At 37.6% G+C, this 20,639-nt stretch overlaps 1 protein-coding gene across 5 annotated transcripts in view; it reads right to left on the reverse strand.

Annotated features, from left to right (window-relative positions):
• The window catches only part of LOC6646738 (zinc finger protein 184), a 58,501-nt gene that overhangs the window by 5,264 nt on the left and 32,598 nt on the right, over window positions 1-20,639 (reverse strand). For all 5 annotated transcript variants that reach the window (XR_006954138.1, XM_047010625.1, XM_047010623.1 and 2 more), the window contains exon 3: window positions 15,288-15,485. Coding sequence is in view for 4 of the 5 variants with exons in the window: in XM_047010625.1 (XP_046866581.1) it covers window positions 15,288-15,485 (198 nt within the window). In the remaining variant the exon portion in view is untranslated. The remainder of the gene's footprint in view (window positions 1-15,287; window positions 15,486-20,639) is intronic.

Consider the following 20,639-nt stretch of genomic DNA (forward strand, 5'->3'; position numbering starts at 1 on the left):
ACGCCCACTTCCGTCCCGCAAATCAAATAAAACTGATTTTCTCAAAAAGTAACAAAGCTAAAGTCACCAAATTTAATATGTGGATTTGTTTAGTATGCGTGCAGAATTTATATATTTTAATATTTTGCCACGCCCACTTCCACCTCCATAATTTAGAAAAAACCGATTGCCAGCTGCAATTTTATGACTATCGCAATCAAATTCAGCAGACCAATTAATCTTATCTATTTCTACCAAACTACCAAATTTTAAATCGGACTAGAAACATGCAAAATATGCGTATGAACGTATTTTGCTACGAGATCCATAAGGGCAGAATTGGCCGTTGGCTAGTGGCGGCGCTAGAGTGCTCGTGTGTTTGTACAGTGAGCGAGATAGCATATGGTTATGAGGCATGTTAAAACTATTTAATAGACATATGTACATTTGGTTTTCGAAATTTGAAATCTTTGTTTCACCTGGTGCATGGTATACCCAAGTCGGCGAGTCGACTTACTTACTTCATTATACCATACACCCATAGGGTGAAATGGTATATTAAAGTCGCCAAAATGTATGTAACAGGCAGAAGAAAGCATCTCCGACCCCACAAAGTATATATATTCTTGATCAGGATCAAAAACCGAGTCGATCTAGCCATGTCCGTCTGTCCGTCCGTCCGTCCGTCCGTCCGTCCGTATGAACACCTAGATCTCGGAGACTATAAGAGCTAGAGCCACCAAATTTGGTATGCAGTCTCGTGTAGTATGTACGCTTATCGAGTTTGTTTCAAATTTTTGCCACGCCCCCTTCCGCCCCCGGAATTTACATAAAACTGTTTTTCTTAAAAAGTATGGCAGATAGAGACATCAAATTTGGGTTATATACTTGTTTAGTTAGCGCGCAGAAAATAATTGTTCCAACTTTTTGCCACGCCCCCTTCCGCCCTCGGAATTTACATAACTTTAATTTTCTTAAAAACTATGAAAGCTACCGACATTAAATTTGATATGTAAGCTAGCTTAATAGACGCGCAGATATTGACTATTTAAAAATTTTGCCACGCCCATTTCCGCCCCCGCAAATTAAACAAAACTGATTTTCTCGAAAACTAACAAAGCTAAAGTCACAAAATTTAGTATGTATACTGGCTTAGTATGCGCGCAGAATATATATATTTTAATACGTTGCCACGCCCACTTCCGCCTCCATAATTTAGAAAAACCCGATTGGCTCTTGCAATTTTTTGACCATCGCGATCAAATTTGGCAGACTAATAAATCTTATCTATTTCTATCAAACTACCAAATTGATTAAAATCGGACTAGAAACATACAAAATATACGTACGAACGTATTTTGCTACGCGATCCATAAGGGCAGAATTGGCCGTTGGCTAGTGGCGGCGCTAGAGTGCTCGTGTGTTTGTAGAGTTAGCGAGATAGCATATGGTTATGAGGCATGTTAAAACAATTTAATAGACGTACATTTTGTTTTCGAAATTTTAAATATTTTTTTCACCTGGTGTATGGTATACCCAAGTCGGCGAGACGACTTACTTACTTCATTTTTTATCGAGACGTGTACATAAATCCTGCAGAGCTTTTATAAGACTTGATATTACGCCAGCAAATTCAGTTTTCGGGATGCTAAGGGGCAAAATATTATTTTTAGTAACCAAAAATGTTTAATTTACATAAACTCGATGGCTTTAAAACAGATCCAAGTGTTCCGAAATTGTTACGAAGGCCCTAAGGCCTTTACAACTAACCATACAGCAAAACTCACAGATGCATATATTAAAGTCTCCCGTAGGTATGTATTCCTATTTTAGACTGATTAGCAAGCGGCAGTCCGATAAAAAATCTTTGGGGCAGCTTCATTGGAAATTTAGGGGCATTTATTCAAGAATGGGATAAATTGGACATCTAAATGCTCCAAAAAATGTTTAATTCAATGGCAGTACTTATATTGAAATTGGTAAAAAACAGAGATAACATCTGTTTGTTATAATAGTGGTACTTTACTTTAGAGTTCACGTCTAATGACCTTTTCTGCTATGTTTCATATTGGGTATATTATTATTACATTTTAGTATTATTACATCATAATAGGGGTTAACTCAGCGATAAACCCCCCGAGCCTACTTAAGATAATAGGTTAAGTATCTACGTCTATCATTATACATAGATAAAGACTTGTCAGTGTAATTAGTCTATCTGATACTGGCTCTGCTTGCGCTTTGAGGCGAAGGTCTGAGGTTGGATAGTGCCAAGGAAGCTTGAATATCATTTTTAATAGCTTGTTTTGGGCTATTTAAAATCTTTTAGTATGACACTTGGCAATACCGACCACACTGGACCTCCATAATACATAACTGACTGGAATATCAGGAAGATACCATATTGCTAATCTATCGGGCTATTAGGAATATACCATATTGCTCTTTTATTAGTTACATATATCGCTCGCATTTTTTCGGAGTTGACCTGGATTTTCCATCTTGTTAGAAAGCATTGGAAAGTGTCAAAAGCTTCACGTATGTAGATTATGAGTAATTTCATTTAGTAAAAGACCTGTACTAATAATTGCTGTGTAGTCAGCAAAAATGGAGGCAAACCAGCCATTTAGATTTGCAAGTCGGAAGTATAAGTATTATATAGCGAGGGGAAAGACAGGACCCTTGGGGGCAACCTGCAGGGATATTTACAGAGGTAGAGTTTGCGAATCCTAAGTAGACACTGAACGAACGCTAGTTTTATTAGTTCCGTACGAAAATAGGAGTAGGAGTCCGTTTCAACAAAAAAGAGAAATCTTCCCCTTAATGAATGTTTCTAATATTTTGCTTTGGGGGTTAGGAACTAATAGCTCGGAGCGTTGAGAGAGACTCCGGAGGTTTATTTGGCTTTCTAATTGGGACAACTTTAGATATTTTCGAAACTTGTGGAAAATAGACAAGTCGAAGGCATGCGTTGAAAATGCTGGTTAGAAAGCGGATACAGCTGCTGGGTCGAGCTTTAAGACATAGGTTGTTGATGGTTGTTGGGGCTTTACTTTTTATACCCTCGCAAAAAGGGTATATTAATTTTGGTCAGAAGTGTGCAACGCATAGAAGGGAGCATCTCCGACCATATAAAGTATATGGTTTGCATGTAGGCTTGTATATAGTGCACAGGTTGTATATCTCGGATTCAGCCGGATCGGACCACTATATCATATAGCTCCCATACAAACGGAAAAGTGACGTACAGTGACTTTTCTCAATAACTTCGTTATTTATTAAACTATTTTCGTGAAGTTTAATATGGGTTGGTTTATTACACATATAAACGACTATGCTAATTTGTCAATAACTTCGTTACCTTTAATGCGATTGCTTTCAAATTAAACATTTGTCAGTTCTATATATCTGTTAATGACTGTGCTGAATTTGATTAAGATCGGGTGACTGTATCATATAGCTCCGTGACAGTGACTTGTCAGTGACTTTGCTCAATAACTTCGTTTATGCTAAGCTAAGATGGTAGGTAGGCCGTTCTTGCGTTAAAAAGTTTTTCCACTTTTACGGCTACTGGTGAGGAAAGAGTAACAAAAAACTTGCAAGGGTATACAAACTTTGACGCGGTCGAAGTTAGCCCCGACCCTCTGGTTATATTATATATTTTTGTTTAACGTTTACTATACTTGTTGAATCTTCTCTTAACTTAAGGCCTAACAACAAGTTTGTAATATTTTTCTTAGTCTAGTACTTAGTCTAAATCCAGGGGATGCTGCAAACGGCCCTAATCACTTATTATTAGGTTGGTCTGTCATTTCTTTTAAGACGAGTTCTGTTATTAGTCCGGGTAAGGGAATTGGCAAGAGCGTTTGGATCTGCTTACAGTTTTGAAGAATACTTTAGTTGCTGAGTGCTTATTTAAGTATATTTGGATAGCCGGATCATTTTGAATGTTGTCGTTCCGTATGTACCCCGGAGCCCCAGTGATTGTTCTCAGAATCTTCAACTGCGGGAAAAGCATTGAAAGCTGAAGTGTGGGACAAGCTATCGACTTTGGTTATTGGTCACCACACTAAATCCTTCAGCGGATGGCAAGTATGCCTCGTCTAGAGTTTACCTAGAACTGGAATTTTGGTTACCTAGCCTTAAATCTATGCAAGTAGGATTTAAAGAATCCATGTACCGCCAGTAACTGAGTCAAGTAGATGTCGGTCTGGCCATGTTTGCGATTAAGCAATGGCCGAATGTCTGCAAGGCCCCTTGATCGCCATCTGCGTTGCCAGAGTCATGTCTTATGTATGACTTCGATATTAATGCAGATGGCCTTCAGTACGGAGTTGTATAGGAGGACTTTATACTACTAACGTAGAAGGGAGCGCGCATTGATGATCTAATGTAGGCTACTCGCTTTTAGTTTAAGTTGTGATTTCTTTGCTTCCATGTGCTTTCGCCAAGTTAAACTTCTGTCTAGGTCGATGCAAAGATAAATGACGTCGTCGGCTTGAGCAAATGGTACGTTGTAGCTGGCCAGCTTCTTCTGTTTAGCGTAAATCAGGGGTAGGCAACCATGGCCCGTGCGGGCACTTTTCTTCGGCATTTGATCGTTTTGTAGTCTGTGTGCATGCCGAAGTCAACACGAAGTGCACTTGAGAGCATAGAAACAGAATTAGTCTGTTGCAGCATTTCGACGCGGCCGCGTCTATGTCGCTTTGCTGGAGAAATACAGATGAAAAAATTTATTTAGGGGCTGTTTTCTCCGTAAATGTTATGTTTGTATTTCTGCTCAGTTTTCTAGTAATTCCTCTACCACCTTAAGGGGTTCCCCTAATTTTGCAGAGGCTTGTATTGGGCATTTGGATCTGCTGAGGATTGCCGTGTCATCGCCAAAAGTGGATGTTGCAGTAAAGCAATGAGCCGAGTACGATGCCTTGCGGTACACCAACTTTGATTTCGAAATTACATCTAACAGTGAATTTCCTTCTTTTTATACCCTTGCAAAAAGGGTATATTAATTTTGGTCAAAAGTGTGCAACGCATCGAAGGATGCATCTCCGACCATATAAAGTATATATATTCTTGATCAGCACGACGAGACGAGTTCAAATAGCCATGTCCGTCCGTCCGTCCGTCCGTCCGTCCGTCCGTCCGTCCGTCTGGATCAACGCAAACTCCTCCTAGACCGTAAGAGCTACAGAGCTGAAATTTGGCATGTAGGCTTGTATATACTGCAGGCGTTGTATATCTCGGATTCAGCCGGATCGGACCACTATATAATATAGCTCCCATACAAACAGCAAAGTCACGAACAGTGACTTTTCTTAATAACTTCGTTATTTTCTGAGCTATTGTCGTGAAATTTAATATTGGTGAGTTAATTACACATATAAACGACTGTGCCAAATTTGATCAAGATCGGGTGACTATATCATATAGCTCCCATAGGAACGATCTTTCGAAAACAGTGACTTTTGTTAATAACTTCGTTACTTTTGACGCGATTGCTTTCAAATTAAACATTCGTTAGTTTAATATATCTGTTAATGACTGTGCCAAATTTGATAAGGATCGGGTAACTATATCATATAGCTCCCATAGGAACGATCGGTGGAAAACAGTGACTTTGATCAATATCTTCGTTATTTCCTATGTAGGCCGTTCTTTCGGAAACATTAGCCTTTTTAGCTTAACCGTTTTTCCACTTTGATGGCTATAGGTAAGAAAAAAGTTACCAAAAAAGTTGCAAGGGTATACAAACTTTGACGCGGTCGAAGTTAGCCCCGGCCCTCTGGTTTTTTTTTGTTTTGTGTCAGCCAAACTCTATCAAAAGCCTAAGCAACATCGAGAAAAAACGTACAGTATTCTTTTATTTCAAATGGTGTTTGTATTTCGGATGTTGTGCGATTGACTTGTTCCATTGTGAGTAGATTTTCGCGGATGCCGAACTCGTGAGAATGGATTGTGTTTTTGGATGCCAGAGATGAGTTTAGTCGTATCTGCAGTGCCTTTTCAACCAGCTTCGAAAGACATGGCAGCAAACTAATTCGCCAGTAGGATGAAGGCTGTTGTCATGATGATAGTGGACTTTTTCCACACTGTGGCGATGGACAGTTTGAAGATGAATTGTCCGGCGATGATAGGAAGTTCTAGGATTATTTTCATAATTAAGTCATGGCTTAATCTTTTTTCGGCTTTAAATGGTTTTTAATAACTGCAGAGATATAATCCGATTGGAGTTCCAAATGCTTACTATCCGTTACTGTGCTCGAAGGGTGAACGAGTTTGATGTTGGATTTGACTGGAAAACCATTTGACGGTGAGTGACAAAGATGAATGCCCTCTCTTCGTCACTCCGAGCCCATCGACCGGTTGGAATCCTATTCGGTGTAACTGCCTCTGTAGTTTTCCACAGAGTATGTTTAGTGCTGGTTGGACTGAGCTTTTATATGTATTTCCTATGAGCATTGCTTTCTTCTTGCGTAAAGCCTTGGAGAGGTTGCGGTCGGCCTGTCCTAAGCGAAGTTTTGCTGCTGGTGAGCGAGTACTCGGCCATTCCTTACTGAGACAAGGTTTTCCCGTTATTAGTTGTTCTATGCGCCTGCTTGTAGGCCTATCATCAGGTACGGTGTAAGCAGAAGCATGTGGGGTGGATACTCTTGCTGCAGCTCTCAGCATTGACTTAAGTCTAGAGACACACATCACAATGTCCTCTGCATCATCCAATTTCTGCATCATCCAATTAGAGTGAAAAGCACTGAAGAGTGGTCGGAAGTTAAATCTAGCAGTGTCTCCGCAGTGATCTGATTACGCGGAATCCTCTTGCTTACTGCAAAGTCAATTAAGTCAGCCACTTTACATAGGCCAGCATATAGGCCTTCCCGGTAAAGCGGAATCCATCTTATTGATTGTGTTAATTATTTCGTACAACTGTTTCACTTTTGGGTTTACAAGGCGAGATATGTTTGGCGTTATAGTCACTTGCTACAATAAAGCGATTTCCGAGTGTGTTATCCCAATCGGTAAATTTCTTGTCAGAGATTGAGAAGCGTGGTACGCAGTACAAGGCAACCAATGTAGACTTATAGCAGTTGCTTGTAGGTACTGTGTTTCAAATATAATTGTTAAATGTGTTTCCGATATCAGCATGACGTCGATTTCACTTGAGTCAAGGAATGTTGACAGTTTGTTTTTGTGCTTGGAGATGACGTTAGCATTCCAAAGAAATAGACGTAGGGAAGAAATTATTTATTCTCAATAAGCTCCTGTATTAGCTGGTGTTGGTCCGTATTAGCTCCTACATGCAGGTCATAAAGGTGTTCATATTTGGGTTAAATATGTGAAGGGACGGAGTCTCTCTAGCAGGAGACTCCGTCTGTCCAGTTCGAAGCACGCTGCTGGAGGTTTGCGCCCGTTTAGGTGTGATTTAAGGTCCTTAAAGACAGGACATCCTCTGCAGCTGGCTGTATGGTTCCCTCCACAGTTACTGCACTGTCTTGCGACGTTATTTCTGTCCTTGGTACAAATGCCATCTTTATATTGTTCACCACAGCCAACACACACTGACCTATGATTGCAGTTGTTAGACGTGTGGTTGTATTCCTGGCAGTGTTTACACTGACGTGGTTGGGATCTCGTATGGAGCTTCTCTACGGTGATCCTTTGTGAAATAGGAACTGAAGGCTTTAGATGAGATGCACTGCATTTGGCTTTGACCGCTTTGCATATAGTTGGAGCTCGATTTTAAAGAGCGGCTGTGCGACTTCGTTTGTATTGATGATATCGACAACGGACTTAACCCCAAGTCCTTTCTTGGCCAACGCGTCCGATTTTTCTTATTTTGGTACCGATGACTCAATCCCCTTTAACACAACATGAAGCCCTTTACTGCTTTTGAGTTGGTAGGTATAAATCAAACACACTGAAAACATTTGTCCCTATTATATCGACTAGCCAAGGAGCAGGGACACTCTTCAGATTTCTCAGTTGTGTCCATCCTACAAAATAAAACACATTACAACAAACGCTTTATACTGAAGACGCTTCACATAATAAAAATACCAACAAATACTAGATTCATCTACAAGCAGTGTGAAATTCCGCGTTGGACGAAATAGACTACCGTACCGCCACCATATGTAAAAAAGGAAGAAAATGGTTTGCGTGATGTTTGCCTTTTTTTAGTCAAAATGTATATTAAAGTATGGTTTAAGTTTAACAAGCGTTCATTTCCATGAACTGAACCATATAAAAAGTTTTTTCAAATATGCAAATACTGATGCGGGAACCTAGTATTAAGAAAAATGAGCCATCATTCATGGTACCTTGTCGAAGATATAATAGCTCTGGCGTTTTTTAATTCAAATGTCTCCTCCGATAAAAAAATTTGAATGGTTAGCAATCCTCAGTAAAAGGAACCAAATTTTAAGCTTAAAAAAAATAGACATTATACTAATTTGTTGAACTTTAAAAAATACTCCTTGTCTGACTTTGTCTCAGCAAACACAAAGAAGTTTTTTAGGAAAGTTAATCTACCACAAAAATTTCTTGAACTGAATCCATCCAATTGAAACAAAACGTTTGAGTTCGAGGAAGGTTGGACATACTGCCAGGATCACGTTCTCACAAACCACGGGGAAGAACAGCAATCATTATTTTAATTTGTTCAAGCATATAAAAAAAAATACCCCAGTATAAACAAAATAAATAAAAGTAAGTCATTCATAATAATAAACATTTAAGTTAGACCCATTAATTAAGACCCATTTGTTTCCATTCTTCCTTTCTAACGTCAATAGTCAATAGTTTCAACAATGTACTAATATTTAATTCCATAGCATGTCATTTCGTTTACTCTTATGATATTTGTATTGTGCTATGTTTGCTTATATGGGAGCATCACACTGAAAGCTTTAGGTTAGTTGCGCGCCCATTAAACATTATCCGATCGGCCCTAATTTTTTGAGATTGTTTTAAGGCTAAGGAAAAATAAAATGCCGGCACTTGAAAAAATATTAATATTTTTTTCCCCCATACAACTAACAACACCCCTAATGGACATAATTGTTATTTTTATTGATTGTTTGTGGATTAAAATATTGACATTCATAAAACATGTATCATTCGACGAAAAATTCAATTTACTTTTATACGTAAATAAAAAAAAGTTCTTTAGTATAATTGGATGTTCTAAATCGGCAACAAGCCAAAAGACCTCAAAACTTATGTAATACATATCTTTTTGTATGTACAAAAACCAAAAATTTCGATTTTCCACAAAATAAACGCTGGGGCTAAATTAAAAATTTTTGGTATGCAGGGTATCTTTGATTACCTAAATCTACAACTTTTTATACCATACACCCATAGGGTGAAATGGTATATTAAAGTCGCCAAAATGTATGTAACAGGCAGAAGGAAGCATCTCCGACCCCACAAAGTATATATATTCTTGATCAGGATCAAAAACCGAGTCGATCTAGCCATGTCCGTCTGTCCGTCCGTCTGTCCGTCCGTCCGTCCGTCTGTCCGTCCGTCCGTCCGTCCGTATGAACACCTATGTAGATCTCGGAGACTATAAGAGCTAGAGCCACCAAATTTGGTATGCAGTCTCGTGTAGTATGTACGCTTATCGAGTTTGTTTCAAATTTTTGCCACGCCCCCTTCCGCCCACGGAATTTACAAAAAACAGATTTTCCTAAAAAGTATAACAGATAGAAACATCAAATTTGGTTTGTATACTCGTTTAGTTACCGCGCAAAAAATAATTGTTCCTTCTTTTTGCCACGCCCCCTTCCGCCCCCGCAATTTACAAAAAACAGATTTTCTTAAAAACTATGACAGCTACCGACATTAAATTTGATATGTAAGCTAGCTTAATAGACGCGCAGATATTGACTATTTAAAAATTTTGCCACGCCCATTTCCGCCCCCGCAAATTAAACAAAACTGATTTTCTCGAAAACTAACAAAGCTAAAGTCACAAAATTTAGTATGTATACTGGCTTAGTATGCGCGCAGAATATATATATTTTAATATGTTGCCCGCCCACTTCCGCCTCCATAATTTAGAAAAACCCGATTGGCTCTTGCAATTTTTTGACCATCGCGATCAAATTTGGCAGACTAATAAATCTTATCTATTTCTACCAAACTACCATTTTATTGAAATCGGACTAGAAACATGCAAAATATGCGTATGAACGTATTTTGCTACGCGATCCATAAGGGCAGAATTGGCCGTTGGCTAGTGGCGGCGCTAGAGTGCTTATATGTTTGTAGAGTGAGCGAGATAGCATATGGTATGAGGCATGTTAAAACAATTCAATACACACTCCTTTGGTTTTCGAAATTTTAAATATTTGTTTCACCTGGTGTATGGTATACCCAAGTGGGCGAGACGACTTACTTACTTCATTAAAAGAGTACGCAGGTCTAACTATAGCCAAAGAAGTGAACTTCGGCTGTTCCGAACTTTATATACGCTTGCAGTCCTTGGCAATAATTTTATCGCTTGTTCCAAATTCTTTTTATACCCTTGCGAGGGTATTATAAAATTGGTCAGAGGTTTGTAACGCACAGAAGATGCTTCTTGATGGGCATGAGACGCTAAGTCGATATATAAAACTATCTCATTGGTAAATTTGCTAAACATACTCCCACTGCTTCACTGATTTTTCGTAAAGCCCTTAATGATATACTGGTCCGATCTTGACGATTTTCATACTTTTTCTTACCCAGATTATAAATAGTTCAAATTTCAAAAGGTTTAAGATTAAACATCTTGATCATATCAGATTGACCAAAGAAATCTACAAAACGAAACATAAACAGAAATAAGTCATAAAGATTCTTATGGGAAGTATTCCTTAAAACCAAACAAACATGCATCCGCACTCTGTGGAGAACACTTAAGATCAAACGAATGATTATTGGGCTATTTTCCTTCTCCCTGGAATCCCTATTCATCAAGTTTCATCCCAATAGCTCTTAGAATGTCGGCGTGAAGTTGAATTGCTCCTTCGTGTATTTTTCATGTCACTAAATGATATAGTGGTCCGTTCCGTTTGTTTTTAATACTTTATCATACCCGGGTTATAGGTAGTATATTGATACGGGGACACCGTCTCAGTCAAACTTAATAGACATCCAGTCATCCTTAATCAAATGATGATTGGCTCCAGAATCGAGTATAAGTCCGAGTTCACTAGTAGCTTTATTATTGTCTTTTATTTTTCTTATCATGCCACAGTAATGGCATTAAATATTAATTTTAGCTTTTTCCTTAAAAAAATTGTCCTGTTGTTTATATTAAGCCTACATCCCACCATTATTATTAAAATATTGTTGTTGTCTACGACTGCCTTCTTGACCTTTCCACGTGTATCCGTACTTTAATTTCTTAGTTTGGTCTCATAGACTAACAATTAATTTTTACAAACGCTAATAAAAGAGTGTCGACTGACAAAGTTTCAATCGCAGTGATTACACCAATTTAGATTGAAGCAAGAGTGCGCCAGTTCATTCACTATATCATTAAGGTTCATTAAACGTTTATATGCACCTAAATGAGAATGCTGCTGATGTCGACTGTTGCAAAGTTTTTTTCTACCCTTTATTGTTGAAGCGCCTCTACGTGCGTCACTCAGTCATCCACAAAGACGTTAGCATCCCGTAGGTTAGGTACGAGATCCGGAGGTATTTCATTCGGTACCCCTCCAGGCTAGAAACCCATGATAATGCACTGGCCGTTAAACTGCTGGACAACAGTATGCAAAAGTCAGTTATTGCATTCCTTGGCAATAATATTTGTACCTTTTTCCTTTTTCTGTAAATCAATTCATTAATCATATAACATTTAAAGTAACACTTAGTCTCTTTTAAATTCGCCATACCTGAGTGAATGGTACGTTAAAGTCGCTAAAATGTGTGTAACAGGCAGAAGGAAGCATTTCCGACACCATAAAGTATTTACATATATTCTTGATCAGCATCAACAGCCGAGTCGTTCTATCCATGTCGGTCCGCCCATCTGTCCGTGCGACCGTCCGTCCACCTAGATCGCGGTACTATAAGAGCTAGAGCCTTCAAATTTGGTATGTAGACTCGTGTGGTCGGTACAGTTGCCACGCCCATGTCCGCCCCCGCAAATCAAATAAAACTGATTAAATTGTTTTTACATGCCCTATCATGGCTATGCTATCTCGCTCACTTTACAAACGCACGAGTACTCTAGCGCCGCCATTAGCCGCCCGTTCCGCCCTTATGGACCGCTTAGTAAAATACGTTCATAAGCATATTTTGCATGTTTCTAGTACGATTTAAAATTTGGTAGTTTGGTAGAAATAGATAAGATTAATTGGTCTGCTGAATTTGATTGCGATAGTCAAAAAATTGGAGCTGGCAATCGGTTTTTTCTAAATTGTGGAGGCGGAAGTGGGCGTGGCAAAATATTAAAATACATACATATACACTGCGCGCATACTAAACCAGTATAAATACTTAATTTGGTGACTTCAGCTTTGTTAGTTTTGGTTAATTTGCGGAGGCGGAAACGGGCGTGGCAAAATTTTTAAAGAGTTAATATCTGCGCGTCTATTAGGCTATTTTACATAGCAAATTTAATGTCGGTAGCTTTCATAGTTCTTAAGAAAATCAGTTTTATGTAAATTCCGGGGGCGGAAGGGGGCGTGGCAAAAAGTTGGAACAACTATTTTCTGCGCGCTAACTAAGCGAGTATATAAAACAAATTTAGTGTCTCTATCTGTTATACTTTTTAAGAAAAACAGTTTTATGTAAATTCTGGGGGCGTGGCCAAAATTCCATTTAAATCTATACATTTGCATACCACACGGGTCTACATACCAAGTTTGGTGGCTCTAGCTCTTATAGTCTCCGAGATCTGCGTGTTCATACAGACGGACGGACGGACGGACGGACTGACGGACCGACGGACCGACGGACGGTGGGATCTGATCAAGAATATATATACTTTATGGGGTCGGAGAAGCTTCCTTCTGTCTGTTACATACAAATTGGCAACTTTAATATACCATTTCACCCTATGGGTGTGTGGTATAAAAACATATTTTTATAAACTTTTTTTGTGAAGACATGAAAATATTTCTTTTAAATACACATTGTTAATCAACATTTAAAGTAATATTGGTAAAATTTTTAATCTATATGTACACTGACGAGCAAAACTGTAACACATGCTCAATGTTCTCACTTCATCAAGATCAAAGTCTTGTTTTGTTAGTGAAATATTTGGCTCTCTTATCTACAAATATTAAGTCATTTGAAGCTGGAAGAATTTTACCCATCAAAACTGTAAAAAAGTCAAATGTTACAATTTTGCACTGCAAGTATTTTTGAACAAATCTTTTTATTAATTGTTTTAACCCTACTTCCTTACAGTATCATTTTTGTCCTTTTTTTTTGTTTTTTTTTTTTTGAATATTTTTTTTATTATTTGCTTGATTCAAATAAACTTCTTTTTAGTTCGAGATATCTTGTTTTTTGATCTTTTCGTAAAACTATTTTGGATATCTGGTTTCTCTGAACGATTGAAAGTTTTTTTTCTGAAAATTTGACCCCACATGAAAATCCAATCGGATACGTTACGAAAGACTCATGTCCTAAGATAAATGTTTCCATTAAAAGCTTTGATGTTTTACAACATGATAACATGTCTTTAAATAATTCGTTTTTTTGTGTGCGAAAGCAGTGAAGACTTCATGCTTGAATGAACTTGGACCTTACGATTCTGATAAAATTGAAGAAATAGGTTCTAATTAAGAGCTCATTGTTGTCTTCAGTTTAGACTTGAAAGAGTCACAAATCGAGCACGAATGTAAGAATAGTCCAGACTTGGTCTCCAAAGATGGGAAAGTTTATTAGCATACAGAACGGACCTCCAAACAAATGTGATCGATAGGTAAATAGACACAAATAATGCGCTTGCAAAAATCGGGTTTCCCACACAGCACCACATTAAGTGTTGAAGATAATAAAAAAAACGATCATAATCATGATACAACAATAAAACAAGAAGGTGTTGACACTTGTGCCCAAATGATTGGTATATTCTCCTGCAAACGTACCGAATGACCTATTTTCATATATGTAGGTATACTAGGCATATCCGGTATTACCGCATTTACCATTTATGTACCTAAATCAATATAAAGTCTGCATCCGCAGTTGTAATATGTGGAAGAGTATTTGGAAAACACGGCATATAAGCTGGTCAAATCGCTTCTTTTTTTTTTGTTTGAAATTTTTATACCCTTGCAAAAAGGGTATATTAATTTTGGTCAAAAGTGTGCAACGCATAGAAGGAAGCATCTCCGACCATATAAAGTATATATATTCTTGATCAGCACGACGAGACGAGTTCAAATAGCCATGTCCGTCCGTCCGTCCGTCTGGATCAACGCAAACTCCTCCTAGACCGTAAGAGCTACAGAGCTGAAATTTTGCATGTAGGCTTGTATATACTGCAGGCGTTGTATATCTCGGATTCAGCCGGATCGGATCACTATATCATATAGCTCCCATACAAACGCCAAAGTCACGAACAGTGACTTTTCTTAATAACTTCGTTATTTTTTGAGCTATTGTCGTGAAATTTAATATTGGTGAGTTAATTACACATATAAACGACTATGCCAAGTTTGATCAAGATCGGGTGACTATATCATATAGCTCCCATAGGAACGATCTTTCGAAAACAGTGACTTTTATCAATAACTTCGTTACTTTTAACGCGATTGCTTTCAAATTAATTATTTGTCAGTTTAATATATCTGTTAATAACTGAGCCAAATTTGATAAAGATCGGGTATCTATATCATATAGCTCCCATAGGAACGATCGGAGGAAAACAGTGACTTTGATCAATATCTTCGTTCTTTCCTAGGCTAAGATTGTAGGCCGTTCTTTCGCAAACATAAGCCTTTTTAGCTTAAACGTTTTTCCACTTTGATGGCTATAGGTAAGGAAAGAGTTACCAAAAAAGTTGCAAGGGTATACAAACTTTGACGCGGTCGAAGTTAGCCCCGGCCCTCTGGTTGTAAACTAATTTGAAAATTTCAATGACTAAAATAGAGTTTCCGCTATATGTAGTGCTCACCGACATGAAAAATGTCATTCCTCAGAAAATCGGCATACGCTCGAACATCTTCACTGAAGGCCGAGCAGTTGAAGCACCATAGCTTTGTCACTTTTCCTCTGATTGCCTTCTAATTCTCACACAACATTCTTTCAATTTTAAACAAATAAAAAATAAAATAAAATAATGTGAAAAAACCTACCTTCTTAAATGCATAGCACTCTTTCCTACGTAGATGCATTTTTCCTTGGTACATTTGTAACTTCCCTGGGAGTGTGAAATTAAGTGGGTTTTAAGATTTTCATGGGTCCAACCTGAATACGCACATTCCTTAAAATGGCAATGAAAATTCCTTTCGATGTTGGCGTTGTGAGTCATCTCGTGAGCTTTTAGTGAGGATCTACAAAATAAAATCAAATTGGTAGTATCTATGCATTTATTAAAGATAGGACTGTAATAATTGTGTCTTTGCATTTATTTTCTTTTATTTCTTGTAAAGTATTTAATTGCATTAAATACAAGCAATGGTAATTCGTATCAAAGTCACGTTTCATTTGCCCACAAGCATGAAGGAAACAAAAGCACGTTCAGAGTCTTGCCTAGAACATGTCCAAGTCAAAAAAAGCAAATTTGATCTCGTAGGCAAAGTTTTCGGACTTCAATTACGAATGCTAATTAATACTAACATATGGAAACCAAGTTAAGTTAAATTATCGCCTTTGCTGTTGTTTTTTTGCTTTCGTATTAAGTGCACAAATGTATATATACATATATAAGGTACGCGAAATAAGTAAGTGGGACACTATAATCAAACCGATAAAGATATAAAAATAAAAAAAAATTTATCATAAAACTTCTTAAATTTATGAATATATTTCATCCCATTAAAATGGTAAAAAGCTTAGAAAAAAATCAAACAAAATATTTTCAAACGAAATAAGTAACTGGGACAAATTGTTAATTTATGTCCTAATTTTAAAATAAGAAATAAAAACTAACTGAAACAATAAGTTCGATTTAAATTTCAATAGGTCGTAATCTAACCAGATAACTGAAAAAACTTTAAACGATTGAATAGCCCTCTCCTCTGTTTTTTTTTTTACCAATTCCACTATGAGCTGCCATTTAATTAAGCATGTCTTGGAGCATTTGGATGTCCAATTTGCTCGATTCTTGAAAAATGGCTTCTTATAAGCCCTTTAAATTTGTAAACTGCTTTCCGTGGGCATAAAGCCGTTGAATCAAGATGCCTAAAATAAAATTTTTTATCAGATTTGAGTCTAGTCTGCTTGACCAGTCTAAAATAAGAAATGGAGAGACTTTTAAATAAGCTTCTGTGAGTTTTGTTGTGTGATTGGGTGCAATATCACGCTATAAAACATAGTTTTGTGCATTTATTTTATGCGTTATAAAACATTTTAGAGTCCTTTCAATAAACGGGAATTCCGTCCATATAATCATGTTAAAATTTCTGGACACATGAACTTGTTTTGGAGCGAGCAATATGGAATTTTATAGCGCTACACCTCGGGGTGTAGTAACATTTTTGGTTACTAAAAACAATATTTTTCCACACAGTTCAAGCTGAGAGTACAAACTTTGTATTTGTTGGCAAACTGTAAACGAGCGGCTTTATGCCTTTTGTGTTTTTATTTTCGCCAACATGTTCTGCACTTTTGCTATTGAGATCTCCACATAACACAGTGCCACAAATCTTCCACGCTCTCCATCCATTTTTTTAATAAAAAATATCAAAGAAGCTAACATCCTCTAATCAGGAGATTGAATTTGTTTGTGTTAAAATTTCGTTTAATTCTTTTTCTGTCTATATTACTTGTTCGTATATTCCACCACAGTCCGACTTGGCAGTATACACTCACCATTTGGAAGCTATTCAACTTATTTCCTCATATCTCACCGACAAAGACTTGCTCGTTGTTCTGGGAGATTTTAATTTACCTGAGATTGCCTGAACTCTCTCATTTGATTCTTTATTACTGTTGCCCTTCTTGTCACATTGTTTCATAGATGGTCTGCTTGAGTTGTCCCTAACTCAAATAAATCCTGTCCGGAATAGTCGTAACAGGTCACTAGATCTGGTATTTGTGTTGGATTCTTCAAACTGCGATGTTTCTAGGACTAATCCCTTAGTTATCCCCGAAGACAACTTTCATCCAACTCTGGATGTAACCATTGACCTTCCTTTAGGTGTTATGTCTCGACATAATAACTCGATGCCTCCAACCCGATGTTTTCGCAAGACAAACTTTACTAAACTTAAAAAACTCTTGTTAACTAATGATTGGACATATCTGTATACTTGCACGGATATGGACTCTGCCATTTCTGTCTTCTATAAAACAATTGAGTCGTTCTTTGATGTTTGTGTCCCGCGTGTGACTCTAGGATGGTCTGATAGATATTCTTGGATCTCACGTGAGTTATGTAACTTGAAGAACGTAAAATCCAGATGTTATAAAAGATTTTAAAAATCCGGTAAAGCATCGGATTTTTCCTTATATGTAGTTGCTCGATCAAATTTTATGGTGCTGAATTCACATTGCTATAAGGATTATCTTCAGCGATTATCTTCAGCGATCTTATCTTCCTCTTCGATTTATCAAGCAAATCCTCCTTATCCTCATCACTTGCAATCGTCTAATTGCATTTTAGACCCTGTGTTTGATGAAAGTTCGGTTCTTAGCGTGCTCAGTTCCGTCAAACCAATATATGCACCTGGCCCTGATGGAATACCAGGCTGCGTACTAAGGTTTTGCGCGGTGGCCCTATGTAAGCCAATACTTAAGTTGTTTACATTGTCCGTCACATCTTCCGCCTTCCCGCCTATCTGGAAGGAATCATATATTATTCCTCTTCATAAAAAGGGGAAGAAGTCCGAAGCCTCCAATTATAGGGGTATTTCTAAATTGTCTGAAATACCCAAAGCATTTGAGAAAATAATAACATCTCAATTGCAGCATTTTTGTAGCTCAATCATTTCGTCATCCCAATTCGAATTTACATCTCACTCAATCAAAGGGTTCAAGACTGCCGTGCAAACTGACGTCATTTATACTGACTTCAGCAAGGCCTTTGACTCTGGTAATCATACTCTGCTTTTATATAAATTAAACGCACTTGGCATCCCCAGCCTTTTGCTAGATTGGATTCTTCAATATCTTTCTAAGCGTACACAAAAGGTCCTCTTTAAGTCTTCATTTTCTAAGACCATCCAAGTGACCTCTGGAGTACCTCAGGGTTTTAATAGGTGAAATAGACTCTCCTGAGCTATTGAACCAGTTAAACCTATCTGTACCCTGTAGACCTACTAGAAATTTTATTCCTCTATCCTTAAAACACTGCAGTTCTAACTATTCTTTGCATGAACCTTTTCGAGTCCTATGTTCTGATTACAATCATCTGTATCCCGTAATCAGATCAGAAGCCTCTCTTTCCCTTGTGAAAACTTCTATCTTAGCACATTTAGCTCGTAATTAGCTGTAGTTAATCAAATTTTTAATTGTTTGTCCGTTTTATTTGTATTTGTCCACGCGATTGTGCCGTCCGATATGCGGCTGGGCCCCACGGTCGGTCGGGTGGGAGGTGGACAGCGCTCTGCTTCTGCTCGCGCGAAACAGGCTATGTCCTGGTGTCGTATGGGCCACTTTAACGTACTTCGCATTGTACGCGTCAACGTCCAGACAATATCGGCTATGCCGAAGTTTATAACCCTTGCAGTCCGTGGTAATAATAATTTTACATGTTCAAAAGGTGTTTCCTACAACACAATTCATCAATATACAAACAAAACAATTTAACTCTCTATTTTACAATTTGTTCTTCTTCTTCCCTCATTCCCAAAGCAAAGCAACACACGCATACACATACAGTTTATGTAGCGTTGCGTCTGTGTGTGTATGCATGTACTCTGTTGATGACGAAAGACGTAGTAGACAGCAAGCAGCGCTGACGGCAGAGCTGGGAGCAGAGCCGATTATTATATCGACTGTAACTTTTGTTATATTTATCCGATCACATTCAAATTTTGAGAGCTGGGGTTTTATCTATATATATAAAATTGTAAGCCTTTTTTTTTGTAATTTAATAAGTCATTCAGGAATCAACCAATTTTGCCCATTTTTTTTGTAAATGTTAATTGTGGCCCAAAGAAGGGTTTTTTTCCAAAAGAAAGTTAATTTTCAGTTTAACCAATTAACTAAAGGCGTTTTAAAATGAATGAATAAAATGAATTCAAATAACGAACCAGTGTTGTACAACGTATACCTCTAACGTATAGTGTTGTATAACATATAGCTTAAATATACCAGTGGTGCTGCCATACATTAATGACTGATGTATTGTTTATATGGCATTCGTTGCAAGATCATTGCATTCGTGACTGTTATATGTTAATTTTTTGCGTTCAATAAGAAAAGTGAGGTTAGAATTTAAAAAATTAAATGAATTGTATATAAACCACATTCAAAATGCCACTTCCAAGACGTTCAAATACTGGTAGACGAACACGAAACGCCAAAGTTGTTAGAGAATTTCGTAGACGTAATGCGAACACGGTTGACAACAACATGGAATTGGCGGCATATAATTATGATAGCACAATTGATTATAGCATATATTCCATTGGATGGGGGCCGAACTGCACATTCCGCCTTAAAATTGCCATTAAACATGCTAACGGTTGAGACTCCAACGTGTAATATTTCAAGAAATTCAGGAATGGCAAAAGTCTTGCAACAAGCAGCAATTATTTTATGGGATGAATGTCCGATGGCCCATAAAAAATCTTTGCAAGCATTGAATCAAACATTACAGGATCTACGGGGCACTCAAGAATTATTTGGAGGTGCATTAATATTGCTATCTGGTGATTTTCGACAAACGCTGCCCGTCATTCCCAGATCAACTCCAGCTGATGAAATTAATGCGTGTTTGAAAAGTTCATTTCTTTGGAGAAATGTTCAAAAGTTATCGCTTAACATAAATATGCGTGTGCGTCTTGAAAATAATCCAGCAGCACGTGAGTTTTCGGAGCAACTTCTTCAGATTGGCGATTGCGAAATTCAACGGGATTTAAATGGCTTTATCACGTTACCAAACAACTTTTGCATAATGTTGCCATCAAAAGAAGAACTAATTGATCACGTGTTTCCAAACATAGTTCAAAACTATACAAATCAGGATTGGCTGAGTGATCGCGCAATTTTAGCACCAACGAACTCAAATGTGAATGAAATAAATGATCAAATTCAACAGAAATTACCAGGTGACATAATATCATACAAGTCAATCGATACTGCTACAACAGAAGAAGACGCAGTAAATTATCCTGTGGAATTTCTAAATTCTTTGGAGCTACCCGGTATGCCACCACATATTTTAAAATTGAAAGTGGGTTCCTCAATCATACTATTAAGAAATATCAATGCACCAAAACTTTGCAATGGAACAAGACTTTGTATAAAAAAATTAATGCCTAATTTAATCGAAGCAACAATTCTAACTGGCGAAGAAAGAGGAGAAGTTGTATTAATAC

This window comes from Drosophila willistoni, assembly GCF_018902025.1.
Source record: "Drosophila willistoni isolate 14030-0811.24 chromosome 2R unlocalized genomic scaffold, UCI_dwil_1.1 Seg167, whole genome shotgun sequence".
NCBI lineage: Eukaryota > Metazoa > Arthropoda > Insecta > Diptera > Drosophilidae > Drosophila > Drosophila willistoni.